The 23,266-nt window shown below is 37.4% G+C and overlaps 1 protein-coding gene across 2 annotated transcripts in view; it reads right to left on the reverse strand.

Annotated features, from left to right (window-relative positions):
• The window catches only part of EYS (eyes shut homolog), a 1,023,641-nt gene that overhangs the window by 650,910 nt on the left and 349,465 nt on the right, over nucleotides 1-23,266 (reverse strand). For both annotated transcript variants that reach the window (XM_026844748.1, XM_026844747.1), the window contains 2 exons: nucleotides 10,033-10,146; nucleotides 8,039-8,161 (listed from right to left, as the gene is read on the reverse strand). In XM_026844748.1, coding sequence (XP_026700549.1) covers nucleotides 8,039-8,161; nucleotides 10,033-10,146 — 237 coding nt within the window. The remainder of the gene's footprint in view (nucleotides 1-8,038; nucleotides 8,162-10,032; nucleotides 10,147-23,266) is intronic.

Raw genomic sequence — 23,266 nt, forward strand, 5'->3', positions numbered from 1 at the left:
TTAATGGGCAACGTTAACTACCTTCTGGTACACAGATCTAATGTAGAGCATACAACCAGCAATCTACAGGTTGTCAGAAAAATAAATTCACTCATTCTGTAGCCTCTATGGGTCTTTCCTGGGAAAACATCAAGACAATTCTGCAAACCAGATATATTTCTGTGACAGAAATAGCCCACCCAGAGCCAGCTGGACTCTGCAGCAACACTGTCATCATGTGAAATGTGTATGTCTTCTCCTTGGAGGTTCTAGAGGTTCCTAGGAAAACTGGCTGCCAGGTGCTGCTCTGCTGCCGCCAGAGCAAATAATCTATGCAACTCTGGGTTTTGCCTAACTGCAAAAGGGTCAAGGAAAAAAATCTTTGTATAGAAGTTATATAAACAGCTTAAATCGCAGTATAAACTGTTTAAATCACTCTGCTTTTCACACTTTTCACTTCCTGCCTCAGGACCCCTCAGATCTGGGCAAGCAGTAGTCTCTGGTCAACCTCCTGTTTAAGTGAACTGAGTCAAGCTATTGGGTAAATGTCCCCATTATCTCCACTGCAGCCCTGCAGCCTAGCACATATGGCATTGCCATTGCTAGCATCAGGCCACAGGTTTGGTATCAAGTCAGAGGGCTCAGGACTTATCTAGTGACCACGTGGATCTTGCCTCATTTATTTTAGTCTTCATTATTTTTGTAAATTGCATCATGTTATGCTTATTGTTAATAAGATGTAGACAAGAATAAGTAGTTGCATTGTAAAGAATTATGACCCTAGAGTAAGGCTGCAGTGTGAAGGAGTACATGTCAGAAAGCTGAAGCCTTGAAGATGTGTTTGTAGGATAGTACTGGAGTCTCCATGGTTATTAATAGCTCACTTGTGACCAGTTACTGGTAATAAAGCAAACACAGGAGCTGGACAAAAACAGTTTTAGGGATTATAAAACGGACAAAGAAGAAATGCCTAACATATGTAAAATGCCTCAAATATAGCAAAATCAGTAGTTATAGGGAGTTGCAGAACTGAGAAAGGTGTAAAAAAAAAAAAAAAGGAAAACTAAAAAAAAAAAAAATCAAGACAAAGTAAAAGGCTGAAAAGTGAAGAAGTCCAAAAGTTACTGAAAATGCCACCAAATATGGCTACTACTTAGTGTGGTCATACTCAAACTGATAGTGTCATACCTTTTATAGTATGGCTCTGTCAAAGAAAAGGGTGCCCAAAGGTAAATTGTTTCACTTGTTAAAAACACAGCCTCATATATAGAGGGAAATATAATATAATATCAAAAACTCTAGTAAAATGCTAGTTGGCATTGCAAAGGCAGTGTTGAAAAAAAGACTTTTTCCAACATAAATGATTTGGTGGATTTTTTTCATAAGAGGAACCATCTGCCATAAAAAGAACTAGAGAAAACCATTCTTATGTAAGATGCCACTTCCATTTCTCAAATTCATTAACAGAAGAGCGATAGAAAATGTGCACTGGGGAGTCTGGCTCGAGGTAAATTTTCTTATGTCAGAGTTCATTCACTGAGTACTCATAACAGAAAATTTAGATCTAACAGCTTAACTGAGGCAGTTATAATAAAAATCTTGATGCAGTTGGAAATTCTGTCTTGTTATCCATGTTATTTCTACAGGAGCACTCAAATGTAAAATTAAGTATTTTGCTCACTGTGCTGGCATATTACTGTTCATAGTATGATGTCATTCATGACCTGAACTGTTTAGAATATAAACAGGAAACGCATGCAAAGAAAAGAAGAAAAGAGAAATAGTTTATAGAAAAAGTATGGAGTTAAGGAAAACTTTGGTTGATTTCCAACAGTAATTCAGGAAGACTAAGAATTTCAATCATGTTTCCAGAGTCTTTTTCATGTACTTTAATCACTGTATGAGCTTTTCTAGACATGATTTGGTTTTCATTTTTTATTTGATAAGGTCCTCCCAGGAACTGACAACATTTTTTTAATTGAAAAACAAGCTTATTCATATTAAATGATTATGTTCCAATTTATCTAAAATTATTTAAATACACAGTCACATCCAGAAAGATATTAATGTATGTTCTACATACATTATATCATGCATGACAATTGGCATCACTATTGAAAAATGCCCATTATATCTAAAATGAAGGGGATAAACTGAAACACAAAAATAATCTCATAACACCTCCAGTAAAGCAACGATAAAGTAAATCCCATATAAACTAATTAAATTTTTGATTGAAGAATTAACTTATCTTTTGTCAGATGGTTCCAACCGTTACTATTCACCTCCTAATTTAAAAAAAAAAAAACAAAACAAACAAAACAAAACTATGCTTAGTGTTTGCAGATGTAAAACTATTGGAGAAATGTGCCGTTTGATTTCTCACCAATAAAAGAGAGACTTTGCTTATTTTTTAGATGACTGAAAAAACATTGCTACTGAACTATAATTGATTTGTTTTTCTTTCATGCAACTCAATAGCTTTTATGTATTAGTTTATCTAAATTTTTATGTAATGTAATTTGCAGCATGATGGAACTTAAACAGACTTTTATGCACCCTACTGATTTATTTTTTTTTCCACTCAGTGTTCTAACCTGAATTCCTTCCAAGGGAAGCAGGTACACTTAGATATGATATAACAATAAACGTTCACTAATAACCACAGAAATACATATTGAATACATTTTCATGTATGCACAGATAGTATTTATTTTCCAGCATGTTGTTTGCATGCCCAACCGCAGGAAGCCTGTCCTCGGCAGCCCTCCTTCTTTAGTATTTCTGAAAACCGGCAGTCTATCAGCACTGTCCCAGCTAAGCAGGAGGAAAGGCAGCCAGCCTTTTGCTCTCATACTGCCATGGGCAGGCTTTGAGTCAGAGCTCTGCTGGCCAGGAGCCGGAGGAACCTTCCCACCCTCTTCAGTCTTCAGCTTCCAGGTTTTGTGTTGGTTTAAAAAACCTTAGAGCTTTTACTAGAGATCAGACCTAGGCATGCTGTTTATATGAATTTGTCATTAGGGGACATCAAAGAAAAGAATATCTGGCTTTTGGACTGCTTCTTTAAGAGCCATTGATGTGGAAAAATAATCTGATGCATGAGATGCAAGTGAGACTGAGTATCTGTGACTGACTGTAAAGATGGGTAAGCACCAATAGATTTCTCAGGCCAATTCTTTGTATTGTTGAGGACAGGACTGGAGATGTTTAGTGTGGGATGGAGAATGGAGTAACTCAATGATTTTATACTGTGCAGTGGTCTTGATACTAACTAAAACATCTAGGTCAGTCAAAAGCTGTCTAAAATGGAACAGCTTGCAGGCTTATGGAAAACAAACCTTAGATAACCCTAGAAAAAGAACATACAGGAAAAGATTCTCGAATGAACAAAAAAAGGTATCACCTTTTGCCTCATGATCCAGTTGAGGTAAAACACTGGGCATTCTTTTATAATTGTGGTTTTCAAATATTCAGTGTTGCAAGAACCACTTATTTAGCCACAATAGATTCTAAAAGATTCCTAAAGTGTATACTGTGAGACATGCCAAAGGAAATTATATAGATTTGATCTTCAGAAAGCATATTAAAAGGCTTGCAAATTTATTTAGTCTACTATGTAAAGCCTAAAGATTTATTCAAGTCAACACGTGAGTAGAGTTTGACTGTTGATTCAAACTGCCTCATGATAATGATAAACATGAATGAGACACAGGCAAAACTGGAAACAAGGTTAATGTTACATCTAAAGAATTCATATGGACCATAATAAAAGTGAAGAAGTCAAATTAAGAATCTCATGCATACAAATTACAACAAAATTCAGTGCTAAATGCTAAAAGTAAAAATCACTTTGGAATCACGTTTTTCCTACCCAGTGTTCAGCTGTGTCACATTACTACCATAGGGATCACTTCTACACTCAGGCACATGTATACAGTTTTAAAGTACATTTAATAAATAATGTCTTCTAAAATGTAAAAAAAGCAAAGAGTTTACAATGGACAAAACAATCCTGTCACTTATTCAAGATTATAAAAAAAACATGCCTCCTCATCCCCAAACACTAACTTACAAAATTCTTGAGTTCCAGTGATTTACACTACCAGAGAAAATTCACCCAAATAATGAAAAGAGTCAGTAAGCAACATCTCATAAAATTGCTTTGTCCTTTTGTATCTTGTATCACCAACTGGTGAATTCCATACCAGCCCACCTGATTGATGCTTTGATTCAAGGTATCTTACTAATAAAGGTTCTAAAGGTGTCTTACTGTTAAATATCAGAATTCCTGACTTCACTTATCTTCAGGTTCTGATAATACCCAGAATTAGTCTGGATGCACCGAGCAAGGTGTTTGGTTTTTTTTTTTTTAATTTTTGAGGCTTGCCAGGATAACAGACCTGGATTGGCTTTACCTGTCTCAACTGCCAGATGTTCTTGAAATCACTCTAATTGACAAAATCGAACAAAACATTGTGAGGGAAGGAGGTGGCAGTGCTGCCATCTGTCCATTTGTCCAGTAGCTCTTTATATAGAATAATTACAGTGATCCTGTGTAAACTGACTCCACAAGATGGCATCTGAGAGCAAGTTTTGATTTAGTAGAGAGAAAGTATTTTCCTTGTCTTTCTCAGGAGCTGCTTCTTTTTGGCTGACTGTCTTGCTCAGAGTAAAGGAAACTCCATGCATCAGGTTGCAAAGCCACCAGCACTCAGGTGCTCACCCTTTTAACAATAAAGACGACACGTGCGTGCAGAAGCTTCAAGAAGACTCCCTGATCCTCTCAGGACTCTCGGAGGTATTTTGGGTGTTCCTGTGCTGCTGGCTTTCCTCAGCAGGAAGAGCTGCTCCCTCCTCCCAGACCTGCTCTCCAACTCACACATGGTACTGCCTCTTCCTGGCTTTGCTCCCCGGGAAGGAACAAGCTCCACAGCTCATGGAGCACCACAGTCAAGGACATCCAAACAGGCAGCTGTCTCCCTCCTGTCCAACACTGCCTTTCCAGCACAGCATTCATGCACAAGACATGCAACACCAAAGTTATGTTGCCAGACACAGAGGCAGTAAAACAGCAAGACAAGCGAACAACTAGGCCCAAGACAATTTGTGTACCCAACCAGCTCAGATATATTTATTTGGAAATTTCTTTTAACACGCTAGGAAAACAAAAATGCATTTGCAATAAGTTAGCAAAAAAAGTCAGTCCTATGCATTTACTGGACTTTTTCAAATTTCAATTTCTTGATCAAGTCTCATCAGAAAAATACAAGACGTTATCAACAGGGAGTTAGCAGATCTGTAGCTCAGTAAATTTGATGTCTGCCTTCAGCCCTGGCTGTGTGCTGACCTGGCAGTGCAGGGGCTCAGCCTCGACATGTCCTGAGCTGGGTGTCGCTGGTTTAGCCCCTGCATTGGGTCCAGTGAGTGCTGCCTCCCCTGCACCAGCTTCAGCTCTGGGGGTGGCCCCGCTGGGGAGAGGGTGACACCCCCTGCCAGTCACTGCAGCTGTCACTACAGGAGAAGGATACATGCTGGATGAGAAAATGTATAAAAATAACCCCAACTAGGACCCCTGACGAAGGAGGAAGAAACCCCCACCAGGGACATCATCTTTCTCTTGGGAAAGGGCTCAAGATGTTAATGACTAAGGCTTAAACTCCCCCACTCTTTCCTGAGAAGACTGAAACTGTCACCTCTAGGACCCAGAGGGACACTGGAAAGTCGATCATAACACCAGAGAAAATGGGTAGATATTAAATTTTCCAGTATAGAAGTTTTGACTATCTTGTTAATGGTCCTTTTCCACATTCATTATATAATATGGATTTCTACATTGCTGAAATATTAACTGTATAAACAAAGATTCCTATATATACATGCTGTTTTCTTTTGCCCTTAAAAAAGGTTTTATCACTTTCATTATGCCAATATTTTCTTGGGCCGTTTACATCAGTCCTAGAACTCAGAAAGATGTAGAACATTCTTTTACCACTGTTTGCTTTTCTTAGAAGATAGAAACTCAGATAACCAGTATTTTTCATCAAAGTCTCTTTCTAGGGAGGTTGAAACAGTTGTTGAAAGGTCTGGGGAGAACAAACCTGATGACATCCACAATGGGTGACTGTGCATTTATTATACAAATATGACCACAGATTTAAATATTCAGTGTAATCAGGATGATCCTTCTCCCCACTTCCAATTCCAGCCAGCTGACTGGCTGATTTGTTTCCTTGTGGGAGCTGTCCTGTCTCACAAAAAAAGCCAATATGAAGTGAGATCAATAGCACATTCATGATGAAAAGTCTCTCACACAGGAAATGCAGGAGAAAATAGAGCCTTTCCATAATAGCTTATTATGCAGTCACGTGAACTTCTATGACTTCAACATAGGCCTTGAGTTATCCATTGAAATCTGCCCATAACTCACTGGTAACTGTTTTACTGGTGACAGATCCTGACTTCTTTTTGTCTTGGAATGAACAGATACATTATTGGCAAACTGCACCAGTATGAATCTAGGATGAAGTGTTCCTCCTAAGGAGAATATACCCTGTTCCAGGCTGCCTTGGTGACACCCACACATTATAGTTCTGGTTCTGTAATGTGGATTCCATGATATCCCAAAGTTATGTAGCTGTATTTTCAAAGGAACAGCTTTTCCTGCGTTCCCTCATTTAAACTGACTGTTTGCAACCTTCTACAGAAAAGTTAGATGTTTTCCATTTTGATCCTTGTAGTAAAGTTATAAAGCTCCTTTTTTTTAAAAAAAAAAAAAACAAACCCAAAACCCTGTTGCATTAAAACTATTTCTATTTATATGAACAAATACTCTGTAATCACCTCCATTATTTTCATGATTGACGCAAAATAGACATATACTATGCAAACTCATGACAGCAAAGCCAGTTAGCCAAGAAAAGAGAATATGATTTTGTAGGACATAGAGCACATCTCAGTTTTGTAATGCTGAACAGTATTGGAATATGTTGGCACGAATCAAGAAAAATCACAGACGTCTGTGGGAACTGCAACTATTATCACTTTCACAGATTCTAAATCTCCATGTATCATCTTACATTCCTTATGTCCCATCTGCCTATTTTTAACCATTGACAAAACATGTATGAAGTGCTCCTAAATCAGTTGTCGCTGGTGTTACTATAAAACTGAAACCCTCTATTTACTTCTTAACTTAATTTTGCCTCTTCATCCTTCACTGCTCTACTTGCTTCTTTAACCTTTCCTTTCTCCATGATAGATGTCTCTTTTTTTTCTTCCATCTCCATTGGTCACCACAGATTTTGAGCTCTCTGTATGTTTCTGTTTGGCTTTTTATTACACCTTCCACTAACTGCGAAGGATTTCCGAGACTGCCACTGCTTGCCTTCCTCTTACTGCTTATGACTAATGCTGCTCCATTTGCCTCACTGAAATCAGCAGCTGAAAGTCAGTGTCCCTGACATCATAGCATATTACTTGTTAAGATGGCATATTTTTTGAGACACTTATATTGATTTCCCCATGATCCTGGTAGCTGCTTCTGGCAGAAAGAAGGGCCATGAAGACTGCTCCTGATGCAAGAGCTATTTTTTAAAACCTGTTAGACACACAAATAATTGTGCAATTTACAACCTATTTATCATAAGGACCTGATGGAATCTTTCTTGAGGAGAACAAAGTATCCTCTGGCTATAATTGTATTCTTATTTCTTTCTCAGTTAAGTATGGCTGTGACACAATCATCTGAAGACAAACAGCACCAGCTATAGCTATCATCGCTCACCTATAGACTAGGTGTTTTTTAAACATTTTTTTTTCCTAGGCAAAATACAGTTTTTCTTTCCATCAGTTAATCAAACAGCATGCACACTATTTTCATTTTTTATCATATTAATAGGGAAATTAAAGCAGATTATCAACAGCATAGAACAGTGAATTGATTTTCATTAATGCCAAAACACTGAACAAATTGCTATTAAAAGAAGTTTGTTTCAATTTCAGAAATGGAAATAAGATTTTAACTATTTAATGTCTTTTCCAGAGTTAAAATAAATCTTACCAGTGAATCCTGGAGGACAAACACAACTATAGTCTGCAACCAGGTCTAAACAAGTTGAATTGCTTTTACAGAATCCGTAAGTGCACTCATCAAAGTTGATTTCACAGTTCAGTCCTTCAAATCCTTGGTTGGAAGAAAAACAGAGTTATGTATTATGCATCAGTATCTGTACCTTCTTTTCTAAAGCATATCTTTGTGTCTCTTTTTCTAAAAAATTAGATTGTTTTTAATTTACTCATAATAAAATTATCTTGAATTCTTATTGAAAGATCTTTCTAAAACCTTCTGCTCTGTCATTAATAAGAAAATACATTTGACCATCAAATATACTTTAAAAGGAACTAATAATTGAAATAACAAATTTAGGATTCAGTATTGTCATTAATCTAGTTGAACTTCTTGTTGAGCAGAGACTTGAGAATCTATGTATCTTCTGCCATTTTGAGAACATTGCAGATGAAGTTAACTGATGATGGGATTTGGACATCTGATTATAGTTTTAAAGATCAACTCTCAAATAGCAACTTCTTTACTTTTTCTCAATTTGTTTCTTGTATCATAGTGACTTTTAGTAAGCTCAGAAGTCCCAACAGTGTTTTTTTGTACTGAGAATCGCTGGAGAATCTTATCTCCAATATCTGATATTCTACACTCTTGTAAATGTATTCTAATTCATGGTCATGCTACAAAATGACTATCATTAGTGCTGTCACAGGCGATGGCTGCAGGAAGACCATGACTAATGCTAAGCTATCAGCACCCTCAGTGCAAGGCATATTCCCATAATTTCTCAAACTGACCATGGAACCAATTTCCACTGATCCCTAAGTCATAAACCGTTAGAATTATCCTTAGTTCATTAATAATGTATACAGTAACAGTTCTCATTTGCATTTAGAGTTTAATCAGACCCATGTCTCACAAGTAACAAGTAAGCCACAAAATTATCAATGTGGATGCCAAGATTTATTTTTCTATAAACTGGTCAGGCAGAATGATCTTTTCCAACTGTATTTTTCAACTACCTTCCAATATCTGTTTTGGCTTCTAATTTAAGCTAATGATGGAGGCTGTATTTATGAGAATTATTTGTAGCAATTTAATATTACGTGCTGAGTTTCTGAACTTATCATCACAACTAGAATGCTTGTATTAATATATAAATTCCTGAAATATTGTAAGCTATGAAATCAACTCACCATCAGTCCGTACTTACAAAACCAGAAGTATTTGAAGATTAAAATTAAACAAGTAAGTTTACAATGCAGAAACAAAGTACCAGGTTATAAATCACAAACTTCACTTAATTTTTACGTAAAAATCCAATTTTAAAAAGCATACAAATATTCAGATAAAACCCATTTGTGAAAATATTTCAAGAAAGACGCTGTAATTTTAAATGTTTTAAAACATTTTACTTTTCCTTTAACTAAATTTTTCTTGAAACCACTCATTTGTTCATACTTCTGATAACATTGAGCAATATGCTTTGTTAAAGAAACAGATTAAAAGTGCTGAAAATCACTTTATTTTTGTCCATGAAAGTTTTAATAGATTTTTTTTTTTTTTTACTGAAGAAATATTATAGTCATTATGATGGCCATTATAATTGCTTTCTATGCTCAGTCATAAAGCTGCAAGTTAGTACATCAGGATAAAATATTTTCTAAGTAAGTTTATTGATTACATTTTCTGTGAATTTCACATACTGCTCATTATGTTTTCTCCACTCCTTCAGACTTTTCTAAAATCATGAGGGTCTGTCTGAAAAAAAGCAACACTTAAAAATGTATCTGCCTCCATTCTTAATGAGCATGCTTGTTTTATTGGGTGCTTTGGTGGACAAATATGCAAATCTGAAAAGAAACAATAACTCTCATAGAAAAAAAAATTTAACAATGGTGTTGAAGACTGCCAAGAAGATGTTTTGCAGACTGTAGGCAATTTTGAAAATTGTCAAAGATAATAAAAATAAATTGTTTTGAATGACTTACCTTCAGGGCAAAAACAATCATAGCTGTTGACATCATTCTGACAGACAGCACCATTTAAGCAGGGAGCTGATTCACACTCATCCATTTCGATTTCACAGTACTGGCCTGAAAAACCTGCAAAGGAAGGAAGATAAGCTTTGATTTTCTTCATCTTTATGTGTGCTATTAACATGAAACTTTTATTACAAATATTGTTCTGTAATTAAAACCATGAGGTGTTTTGATCAATAAAGGAAGCTGGAAGTAAGAACTTCTGTATTTTATTTACAAACAATTAAATTTCACTCATTTCTTATTCAATATTACAAATACATATTTTATTGCTGGAATAAAGCAATAAATAAAGAAATACTTCCAAAAAGTAAAGACATTCATGTCAGTATGCAAACAATATACAGATTTTCAAGTGGTTTGCTTGTGTTAGTCACTTCAGTCTTTTTATGATACCTTTTTTGAATTTTGCCACGTTAATATAAGAGAGAGTAGATCAAGTATTTCTTATCCATTGTGTGATGCTTTCTCCTGTGGAGAGCAGTAAAAAAAAAGACTACAAATACACTGAGGCGTATCAAACACTTGCCATGAGTCAAGCCTTCAGCACATTGTAAGTGCACGGCTTAACTGCAATAGATGAGGATGCTGTATATGTTGCTAAAAGAAGGAAAGCAGACATCATTAAAACAAAAATCCAAAGACTTGCGAAGCTTACAAAAGGAAAGGTCAACTCAGTTTCTCATTTCCTACAGGTACTCTGACACACTGTAGGGGTGCAGGCGCCGTGCGCGGGCAGCAGGGCCGCAGAAAATGCCACAGGGAGAGTGAGGAGTAAGAAGGGGAAAAAGAGTGAGAAACAATCCTGTCAGTGCCAAGGTCAGAGAAGGAGGGGAGACGCTGGAGGTGCCTGCGGAGAGGACCATGCCAGAGCAGATACCCACATTGCCGCCCGTGGGGGACCCTAGCTGGAGCAGGGGGATGTGCCCTGAAGGAACTGTGACCCCTGGAGAGCCTGCACAGAAGGAGAGGAAAAGAGTAAGGAGGGAGGAGCAGGAAAGGAGCTGTTAGGGACTGAACACAACCTGCATTTCCCCATCCCCCTGAGCTGCTCAGAGGTGGGGAGGAGGCAGAAGAGCAGGGAATGAAGTAGTGGAGCCTCGGGGAAAAACAGAGATGGGGAAGGTGCTGTTTTAATTTGTGTTTGTTTCTCACTATGCAAACCTACATTAATCGGCAATAAATTAAACCAGTATTCCCCAATTTGATTTTGTTTTACCCGTGACAATAAGTGGCAACTGATTCCCCTGTCTTTATCTTGACCCTTGAGCTTTTTCATCTTCTCCCCTCATGCTGGTGTGAAGGCAGAGTGAGAGAGCCTCGGGGTGGGGGTCTGACAGCCAGCCAGTGGCAGCCCACCACACATCTGTAGCTTTGTTCTACATTAATACCAAATACCACCATCAATCTTTGCACAACCATTAGCACATTCACTTTGACTGGAAGAACAAAATAAATAACATTAATTGTTACCAAAACTTTTAAAAAATCCATGTATAAAATGAAAGTGTCCCCGTTGAATGTTTTTCTTCTCCCGTTCAGTTTATTTTCATGTACCTTAGCATAATTATTCAAATGGAGAAAAAGCAATCTATGTATATTAGGTTACCAGGACGTGAATTGTGAGTCATGTATAGTGAAAGTGTGCCACACTGTTAAACAGGTTTATTTATGTAAAGTCAGAAATTCCCATTAAAAAACCAAAACCAAAACCAAATAAAAATAATAAGTTAAAACAATTGTATACATTAGGAAGGACAGATGATTTTACATCTTTCCTTCCTTTTTTTCTGTCGTCTTTAGAGTCCCTTAACCTTATTTAGAAAACAAATGCAGAAGGCTTCAGAATCATCAAGAAATGTCAGTCTATGATGTATTTGTGAATACCAGAAAAAATAATTTGTAGTGAGTTGATATTTCTGTCAGCAAAATAACAACAAATGCAGATAAATAATGGACTGTCCCAGCGTGATCAATGTGTGAGTTCTTTTCCCTTTTTCTTGCAGAATTTATTTATGATTTCTAATATACGGTTGGGTTCTCACATAAGATATAGATGACAGCCTGCACAGAATACAGAAGTCAGGTATCAGGCATGCTTTCAAAGAATCTCTTTTTCAATCTTGTTTTAGATTGAACTATTTTAGAAGGCACCACAAAATAATCATCACTATTCGGATTATTCTGGATTATTTGTTATCATCTATTTCCCATGACTCTGCATAACTATCAAAGAAATTGTAGATAACCTGTAGTAGTTAATATATTTATGGTAGAGGACAAAAATCATGCAGTAAACTAATTCTTGTGTTCATTTGACAGATGTTATAATTTACCAACATTGCTAACCATGCTGTTATATTTGGAAGTATTAGTCCTTACTTTTTAAGAGGATACACTACTATATATTAATGATAAAAGTTTCATCCAGGGAATAGGCTTTTGGTTAAGAATACATTATTTTTCCCCAAGGCTTTCTTCATGAAGTGAAACATTGTTTCCACTTGCAGATGTAATTGCAGAAGAAGGAGTGGTGCTTGTCAGGTTGAAGCATTAAGGTCATACCAGTGAACTCCACTTTTTTTTTTTGTCACTGTGTTGCACTATCAAATTGACCTTAAGTCCCCACTTGCCCTAAATTCCAGTAAGCTTTTTTTTCCCCAATACTTGGATATTTAGTAACATTCATTTTCCAAGAAGTGGAAGTATCATAAAATTATTATACAGCATTCAAATCTTGAACTAAATTTGTCTAATTTAGCTTTCACTACTAAACAAGTTTCCTCATTAACTGGTTATCTCTACTCATAAATACTTTTACTGTTGATTCTAACTGATATGATATTTTAATGTAGCCAAGATCAGAAGTAAACTAAGATTGAAATATTTGGATGCAACTGTGCTCCCAGGAAGAACACAGCATGGGAGCAAGCTAAGTATTGCACAAAACCATCACGCAGGCTCAAATATATATCTATGTCCAGTTGATTTCAGTTGAGAGTAGGTGAGCTTTTTCACATCAAGCACACCCTATTGCTTCAATATCAAAATTGCCCACCTGGTTATCTTGAAGATGAAAAGCCTAGAGAAAGGTATTATGAAATACAGACTGCCAAACTTCAGGGTCTACATGTGTAGGTAATTGTAACATGAATGTTTGGACCATAAAATACTCAGTGTTCCAGCATGAAAAGTTGTGGTTACCTCACTAACACTAACATGGCACACATGTTTTTGAAATATTTTTTAGATAAACTTGTCTCTTCCCAGCAATCTCATTCCTCAAACAGGGTCCTGTGGTCATGGAGACAAAACCCTGCATGTGGCACCTCCTGCAGAACTAGGAACAGACATAACATGATGTTTCTGCCTCCCTCTTTGATCTATCACCTGAAATCAAGCATGCTTGCTGTCCCTGTGTGTTAATGATGCTGACCTTGTCACCATAGTCCATTTTTAGTTCAATAAGAAAATAACTCAGAGAGATTTAGCCAAATTGATCTTTAGTAAAGTTTTTCTGGGGACATGGTCCACTGTCCCTACATGACAGTAGACTCTGTTGTCACTATTCCTGAAGGTTTTCTTTAAATTAGACTTCCTTACATCAGCTAACCCCTTTGGCTTATTTGCAAAGAATGTGGAAAATAACTGATTTCCCTTATCTTTGTAGATTTTTACATACACTGATTTTTTTTTTTTTTTTTAAATGTACATATCATGACTGATATTTCCACTCAGTCTTCTGTTGCTTAAAAAAACACCAAACAAAAAATTTCTTCCACATTTTCTCATTAGTTTTGTTTATTAGATCTCTGCTGAGTCAAGTTCCTGCCTTTTATGTTCCTGTACTCATGTATAATACAGTATTCTAACTCAGACTGTAATATGCAGTGTATTCTTACGTATTACACTTCTCAGAACAATATTTGTTATATTCTTACAACTGTGTGATGTTTGTGAATCACATCTAGCTTAAATCATCTATAACTCCCAAATTGCCCTCTGCAGGACTACAATTTAAATAGTTGTTCACATTTTTTATTTACACAGATATAGTCTTTACATCCATGTATATTCTTAGATTGTGAATTCTTAAATCTCTTTGTGAGATCATATCACCAAAACGCCAAGAGAATTTAAAATTCTTACTGCTTGAAAGAGTCCAGCAAATGTTGATATCATCTTCTGAAGTATTTTTAGTATGATTCCATCAACTAATGCTTGTTTTGTGGTTATCTAAATCACAGAACCTTTTTTGGTTGAACTGAGGCTTCACTAGTCATTGTCCAATTTATGTTTGCTTACTTGGTAACTGTCAAGGGTTGTTTTCTGCATATTCTATTTTTTTTGTTGTTTGTTTGTTTTTTCTTTTTTTTTCTTTTAATGCCATTTATCATAATAACTTCATATTCTTCCAGAAATAAAACTCGGAGTGTCACAAACTTGTTTAAGCCACTGAAATTGGGAATTTTATGTGGCATGTTTGATGATCTAATTACCAAGACAACTGCCATTTTAACACTTGGTCCCTATCACTGACTATTGTAAAGGAAAGAAAAATAAAAGAAACCCAGAACAAACCAAATATCCCAGTTCATTTGTAGTCACAAGTGATTTCATATGTAAGCACTAATGTTAGGTAGTGTGTGTCTCCAAAACCCTTCTAGTAATGATCACTAGCTGGAAAGAACCACAGCAGTCAGCAGGTGACCAGTATGTCCAGTTTCTACAGAACTGAAGATTGCCTAGGAAAGTTCCTCAAATTGCTTATCATTATAGACTATGAACAGTAACAACTCTGAAGTTCTAGTTTCTTTTCTGAAGATCATTTATTTAAAAAAAAAAAAAAAAAAAAGTAGCTACAGAAGAGCTTGTATATGTTTCAGTTGGGTTAGTTTGGCAAAAGAATTATAGCCTGTTCAAAACAATCTGACTATGCTTTTGAGCTAGCTTTGATCTTACTGGACCTGATTTGGATGGCACACACCATAGCAGCCCACTCCTCTTAATGGGATAGCTGCTTGCATGAAGTGTCTAAGCAAGTGGTAGAACACAGACTGAGCTCTGATCTATGATAACAGTTTGCTATTACCTGCTTTAAAGATACCAAGATCTCACAGACACACATTTTACTGTGCGTTTACTTCCAAGGCTAGTCCTACCCAAACTTCCATTTAGTAATTCAGAATAGGCAACTTGCCTATTCTGATTTGTGTCAGCTGATAACCTCATATTGAAAGAAAGTGGAAAATAATAAAAGAATAAGATTAATTGCTGTTGAAAAGACATTTTGAGAGTCTTACAAACAAATAAGTTTAACAGCAACATCCTTTAATATATCTGTTTCACAGCATATCCAAATACAGAACTGCATATGTGTTTATTCCTTATGGTTTTATCCTCAGAACAATACTTTGGTACCAACTCTGTAATGCAAATGTAAATAAAAACCTTCATGATGTAAAGTGATACCTGATAGCAATTTTATCTGTGCAATGATGGGAATGTGCTCAAGCACTCAGACTGCATACTTTATATGCACTTCTGTATAAAAAGATCTTTTAAAAATCTTTTTAAAAAAAGAGAAAAAAATAGAATTGATTCACAGACTACTAGGTGGGTGCTGTGGTTTCAAACTTCCAATGGAAAACATAACAAAGTGATTTAGGTATAAATTTTTACATGACCTATCTAACTTAAGACATGTAAACCAGTTCTTTATATTTTAAACACAATCATTTACCAATGTATTATGAGATTAAACATCATGAAAATGAAAAACTGAGGCAAAAGTATTTAATATAAATACTTTATCATAAATTCTAGCAGACTACATACATGAATTATCATGAGTTTAGTATTTCTTTAATAAATAATTATTCGTTAATAAATTGCAAAGTGAGAGTTTTGAAGAACATATCAGATTCCCACTGAATTTCTTCTCTGTTTCACAGGATTCATCACAGTTCCTTTTAAAATTTAAAAGTCCAGAAGTGTGAGTTTGGAGGCACACGTAGTGCCAATTGTAAAATGCTAAAATTTAGTATTTTGTCAGGTTGGCACTGCAGAAATCATAAAAATCTGGGACTAGAGAATTTCTCAAAGTAATATTGAGAAAGTGGTTTCTTTCTTAAGCAGCAAATAAATAACTTCGTTTGTTATTAGCATCTGATTGCTCTGCAGATACATGATCAGATATTCAGGAGGAGTTTTATCAAGTTAACTTATAGACTCATCGAATCATAGAATGGTTTAGGTTGAATGGGACCTTAAAGATCATCTAGTTCCAACCCCCTGCCCTGGGCAGGGACACCTTCCACTAGAGCAGGCTGCTCAAAGCCCCATCCAACCTGGCCTTGAACACTGCCAGGGAGGGGGCAGCCACAGCTTCTCTGGGAAACCTGTGCCAGTGTCTCACCACACTCACCATGAAGAATTTACTCCTTATATCTAGATTGAATCTACCCTCTTTCAGTTTAAAACTGTTACCCCTCATTTACCCCTCATCCTATCACTACACTCCCTGATAAAGAATCCTTCCCATATTACCTGTAGCCCCCTTTAAATACCGGAAAGCCACTGTTAGGTGTCCCCTGAGCCTTCTCCAAGCTGAACCAACCCTAAATCTCTCAGCCTGTTCTCATAAAGGAGATGGTCCAGCCCCCTGATCATCTTTGTGGCCTCCTCTGGACCCACTCGAACAGGTCCATGTCCTTCTGGTGTTGGAGGCCCCAGAGCTGGACACAGTACTGCAGGTTCGGTCTCATGAGAGCAGAGCAGAGGGAAGAATCACTTCCTCAGCCTGATAGCCACACTTGATACAGTGGGCTGTGAGCACACATTGTTGGCTCACACAGTTTCCCATCCACTAGTATACTCAAATCCTTCTCCACAGGGCTGCTATCTGTCCCCTCATTGCCCAGCCTGTATTTGTGCATAGGATTGGCTTGACCCACCCTGTGACTTGTTCCTGTTGAACTTTCCATGGCAAGGGGGTTGGAACAAAATGATCTTTAAGGTTCCTTCCAACCTAGACCATTCAACGATTCTGTGATTCTAAGTTTTACCTAAACCTTAGTCATTTTCCATATGGTACGCTTGAAACGTGAAGAAATGAAAGTTTTGCCACTTACTCGAAGTTATCATGATTTATTTACTAACTATTGTCATTTTTCTTGATGCTTTTCTTTCTTGCTAGGAGTAAAGTTAGAATTTTCCTGATGTCATAGAGCAAAAGAGGAGGGATGGAAAACAAAGCTTTAATGCACAGAGCTATTTCTTTAACATGGCAAGAGATGAAGAAAATTCTTCAGTATGTTAGCTGTTGTTAGCCACCAAAATGTCAAGTTACCATTGCTTTCATTTCTTATAATAAAGAATCGACATGATTTGACCTCTTTGAACAACTCTGTATGGAAAAGGTGAGAGAACACTACTGTTCTGATAATTTCTCATCTTTCACAGTAGCAGTAGTCATCTTTTATGCTCTGTCCAATAAAGGGGAGTCACCCAACTAAAAGAAATAGATATACCAACTTATTACAAGTACTCAATACTGGAAGAAAAAAGAAAAGGTATTGAAGATCTCACAACATTTTTCTACAATGTGGCATTACATCTCAGGAAAAAAAAAAAAAAAAAAAATTTTCAGACTAACAAGAGACCCGCATAAATCACAGGGGGGAAACTGCCTCACTTTCTGAGAAGCCCTAGTTTGGAAAGCAGTCCTGTTAAACTGTGATTGACAATTTTCTTCCCTACAAAGGTATTCTGTACCATCATTTTTATATAGCTCACAAGAAGATGCAGTGCTCAGTTTACCTCCAGACATTAGTCAGTTGAATCTCTTGTTAGATTAAATAAAGATTGAAAAGAAGACTGTTTTCCTTAGAATGGAGAAAATGTCAAAGACAGAGAAATAATTAAAAATATCAGTCAGAAAAACAAAATAAGATTTTTCTTAGCAGTGCAGTCTGCAGATTGCCATCTCTGGAATATCATCCCAATATAAACAGACAATGGCTTGGAATTAAGTTGGATAGGTATTGGCAGAATTTATGGCAAGAGAAGTAGCTATGCTCTTCAGTTTATTTTCAGAATGATAGGAAATTTTTGAGAATTTAGAGAAGCCCAAGGAATGTAACATTTAAGTATGGGAGACAGTTAAAAGAATTCCCTAAAGGTAAAACATGTTCATATCTTACATTTATATTTTTCTAAGGTATGACCAGGATGATCTTATCCTAATCATAATATACCTATACTTAAAGAATAATAATAACAAAATAGAAATCTGCTGTTAGGAGTAAAATATAAAATATATTCAGGCTTCCATCACATGGAAGGAAGTTACAAGAGAAGAAGGGAAAAGGGCTTGAAAATGTAGTTAATTCTGAAGACATGAAATGGAAATTTCATAATTTTATAAAAGATTCCTATATACTTGTGTTAGACAAACATTAAAAAAGGGAAGAAATAGAACAAAAATTCTGCATCACCAATGGAATCAAACAAATAAACTAGAAGACCTATCTGTCATGGTTTAACCCTGGCTGGCAACTACGACCCACAGAGCTGTTCACTCACGCCCCCCCTGGCAGGATGGGGGGACAATTGGAAGGGTAAAAGTAAGAACACTCATGAGTTGAGATAAAGACAGTTTAATAGGTTAAGCAAAATCCACTCATGCCAACAAAGCAAAACAAGGCATTAATTCACCACTTCCCATCTGCATGCAGGTGTTCAGCCATCTTCAGGACACCTGGGCTCTATCATGTGTAATGATTACTCTGGAAGACAAACCCCATAACTCTGAATATCCACTGTTCCTTCTTCTTTCCCCAGTTTTATTGCTGAGCATGATGCCCTATGGCGTGGGGTATCCCTTTGGTCCGTTGGGATCAGCTGCCCCAGCTGTGTCCCCTCCCAACTTCTTGTGCACCCCCAGCCCACCCACTGGTGGGGTGGGGTGAGAAGCAGAAAAGGCCTTGACTCTGTGTAAGCACTGCTCGGCAATAATGAAAATGTCTCTGTATTATCAACACTGTTTTCAGCACAAATCCAAACCCTAGCCCCATACTAGCTACTATGAAGAAAATTAGCTCTATCCCAGCCAAAACCAGCACACTAGTCTAGCTTTAACTTTTAAGCTACTGAGAACAGAAACTGAAGTGAGTCTTCTCAAGTTTCTAATTTTTCAGGAAATAGAATTATACTGCATTAGAACTGTCTGGTTCTAGCAACATTTTCAAGCTGACAGGAGCAGACGGTCTTCAGCACATCTCAATCCAATGTGCAACTCATCTAGTGATTGAATGTGTAGTATTGCATTTATGGAAGTGTACTTTTTCAATCCTGTTAACAATAATAAGGTAGAGACAATTATTTGTGACAAGAGAATAATTTGTCTCACATCATTGGTGATCCTCATTTATTTTGCTTATGTTTTAGTTTACATTTAAATCCTTTATTTATTTTGTTCATTTCCTTATATTATTTGGGTCTGTATCCTCACATGTTAGCAGGCAGCAGTCAAATGCCCAAACTGCAACAGTAAAAATTTGGTTCTTTATTTTTGAATAAATAAGTGTGTTGCACTGATCACATCAACTATGAAGGTCAAAATTCCTTATCTACACACTTAAAATTTTACATTGTCTGTTCAAAAATTGTTCTAAGACCTTGTTTGCATGAAAACATAAAACATGCCAAATCAAAGTAAAAATTTGGGTATGGATTTCCCTAGAGAATACTGGGAGCAAAAAGAAGAATATGGATGTATCTTAGTCAGTGTCATCTCAACAAACAGTAGCTGGTTGCAGCACACGGTCCTGCAGCCTCCGAGATGATCCATTTGATTAAATCTGCATTTATCTCAGTTAATAGTTGTATGGCTGTACTCTTAAAGTAAACAAAAGTATATTATATAAGGTAATAGCTTATGAATTCACTGCCTTATGGATATAATGGGATGGGACAGGTTTTTTGTGTATAAAGATCATGATACGTTGATGATATACAGAATCGTAAGATAGCTCACATTGCTTAAAATTGAACTGCTTAAAAAAATCCCATAAGATTGATTCTGCCTTCACTTATGCCATTGTAAATCAGAGCAACACACCTGAAATTCAGTACAGTTTCCTAATACTGCTGTAAAACTGGTGTATGTGCAGTAAAATATGACCTATGTTTCTTCAGACACCATAGTGATTCTGAGCCAAACACGATGTTCAAAACATTCAAGGGTGTGGCAATATTTTCTTTCTGACAAAGTCTTAAAACTGCAGTCCTTGGAACCTATAAAAATAATTAGGATGTCATAGAAGGACTTTAATAGCCAATTTACTTGTATCAGCATATGTCCAATATCTAAAGAACTGTTTTAAATACAATAAAATTTATATTAAGTAGAAGACAGCAGAAGGTAGTAATATAGTGTAATAGTTTTTCGAGGAAATGTCCTTCCAAAACTTACATATGTAGATTTTTTTAACCCCCTTCCCTAGATATCTATACTTCCTAGCCACTGCCTCACAGGATTCAATCCCATTTTCCCAAATTTATAATGGTTAAATCCATAGTAGCTAAGTCTGTGGCTGTCTGTTCTTGTATCAATGATGAAATTTTGTCCAAACATCATGGGACACATAAACATCATCACCCAGGACATCCCAAAACGCTATCCTTCCTAAGGCATGGAATGTGAGAGTTTGACCACCCTATGTTCAGAGTACAAAATGGTTGTGACAGTGATAACATAATCCTAAAGTGTTTTTCAGGTGCGGATTTGAAGGCAAAGAAATAATGGGACAGGAGAGAAAATTGGGTTTGAGCACTCCTTTTCTTTCAAGTATTATTTTTTATCTTGTTTCCTCTCCAGGGAGGAGCCATAAATTAGGAAGAAACAAGAAAATTCTGCCACTCACCCTGCCTACTGCCTTTGAAGCCCTGGTTCTTTCAGACCTGCACCTGTATTGCTGACCAGCAGAGAGATGTCAAATCATAAAGGAAAATAAATTTGAGGAAAGAAGGCAGGGAAGAGATGTCTGTGATGCAAAGTTAAAGGAAGATAGGAATGAGAACAAATTCTTTCTAGTAAGCAGTCTCCTGCCCTGTTTATTTATCCCACAGCTGATTCCTCCAGTTGCCTACCACAATTAGCCTCCTTATTAGCTTCTGCCTTATTTATCTGGATTACTAAAATATCTTAAAATACCTGTTCAATAGGGTTTTTTTCCCTCTAAGTAACCTCCTTTTAATCCATCTCTAAGGATTCTTTAAATGCATCCCATAAAAGTAAATAACTGAAGTCTATGCTGGTAGCAGCTTACCTCAATAAACTGTCCTGTAGAGGAGGATGTATAGATGGAAAAAATCTTGCAGGAATACATCACAGTGTAAAAAATAATTTTGCTTTCAGGTGAAATTATTGAACATGTGAAATTGTTTTATGGATTAAGTTATGCGGCTCATCTCCACACACTCAAGAGCACAGAGGTATGATGGTAGGCGGGGACAACCCAGTATCCCATTCAGGGACACCAATCCCCACCTCGAATCCCCCCCAGGCTGTTCCAGGACACCCTCAACCCCAGGGGCCAGGGGCCACCCCACACCAGGGGCAGCACCCTGGGCACGTCACAGACTGCAAAGGGTCACTGCCTAGGGGTCAGGGGCTCATTGTGGTGTGCAGGGGAAGAGCATCTGGAGATTGTACAAGACTAGTGCTGGGATTTCAGAGGAGGAAAAAGGGTATAAAAACCACTGGTGACATGTAAACAGGTGCTTGTCTGTGTGTGTCTGGCCATGTCCTGGTCCTGACCGTTCTGTCTTTTCTTCTTCTTAAACTCCATTTTTAACTAATTTCCTGGATGAGGGACTTTCTATTCTGTGCCCGTGTGTGTGTGGGAGTCTCAGTGCCAGCAATGGGAGCGGGACCATAAAGTCAGAGGGGCCATGTGTCTGGGGATAAGCAACTGGAGAGACCAGGGTGCATGCATATGGTGTGGGTGCTTCTGTCAGTGTGTGCAAACATCAGACTGGAGTATCCAGCGAGCAAGGTAAGAGTGTTGGAAGCCAGGTGTTAGATCTTCCCTAATTCTGGGCTGGATATTGGAATGAGCAGAAGGTGTGCAAGTTGGTTACTGGAAGGGCCAAGAGGTCCAAGTGAACAATTGAGGAGATCATGAAATCTGGGGGCTGGCTCCTCATGATGCTGTAGGTCTCAGTTTGCTACTGGAGAGATGCATTTGCATGTGTCTGTGCAACTGGGAGACCAGGGGATCCTGGGGCCAGCTGCTGTGTAGTTTAAAGCCACTTAGTGAAGGCATCCATGGGGGGGTGTGTGTGTGTGTACATGTGCACATGTGTGTCTGAGCATTTGCCTGTGTGTGTGTATAGGTCTCTGTACCAACAACTGCCACGTGTGTAGCCTTAGGCTCTTATGCCCATATACCAGCAGCAGGGAAGAGTGGGATCCAGGGGCAGCTACTGGATAGACTGATGGTCTGATCCCACCTGCCAGGGGGATCCACACTGTATGTATGTACACACACACACACACACACACACACACATATATATTGCTTAAGTAACTTTATTCCTGGTTGGCTAGAGAAGGGAACAAGATGAGGCTGTTGGTGCATTTTGTGTTTGTGCAAGTGCTGTGTTTCCTCTCTGTGTTGGGCTGTGTGGCAGTCCTTGAGTATACATATGTATGCACTGTATATGTGTGTGTGTATGTGTTCCTGTTGGGAAAACCCTCCCAGCCTCACTACTGGTTGGACCAGGGAGCATGGGACTGCGACAGTGTCACCACTCTTGGCTTACTGGTTTCAGCAGCTGGTAACAGATCAAACCTGTCTCCTTAGAAAATGCAGATTTGTTCTAAACTTCATCACCTTTCAACTAACCGTAACAGCACAAGGTCTGTGTTCTTCGATGTAGAAATACAAAGTTTAAACCATGGCTATTATCACGTAAGATTTGAGCCAGTCAAGATTTAATTTAGCTCATATTCCACTTTGTGACAATTTTAAGTACATAGCTGCATGGCTAAAGCTGGAAACAGTGGAAGGCATTAAATTGCCTTACTGTTTGGCCTAGGAACACAGAGCCAGAAATTCAGTTTGGCAGATCTACAAAACAACAGAAAATTTAAATTAGCTTTCACTGTGGGAAA

Source organism: Athene cunicularia (genome assembly GCF_003259725.1).
Source record: "Athene cunicularia isolate RWA chromosome 3 unlocalized genomic scaffold, athCun1 chr3_part1, whole genome shotgun sequence".
Classification (NCBI taxonomy): domain Eukaryota; kingdom Metazoa; phylum Chordata; class Aves; order Strigiformes; family Strigidae; genus Athene; species Athene cunicularia.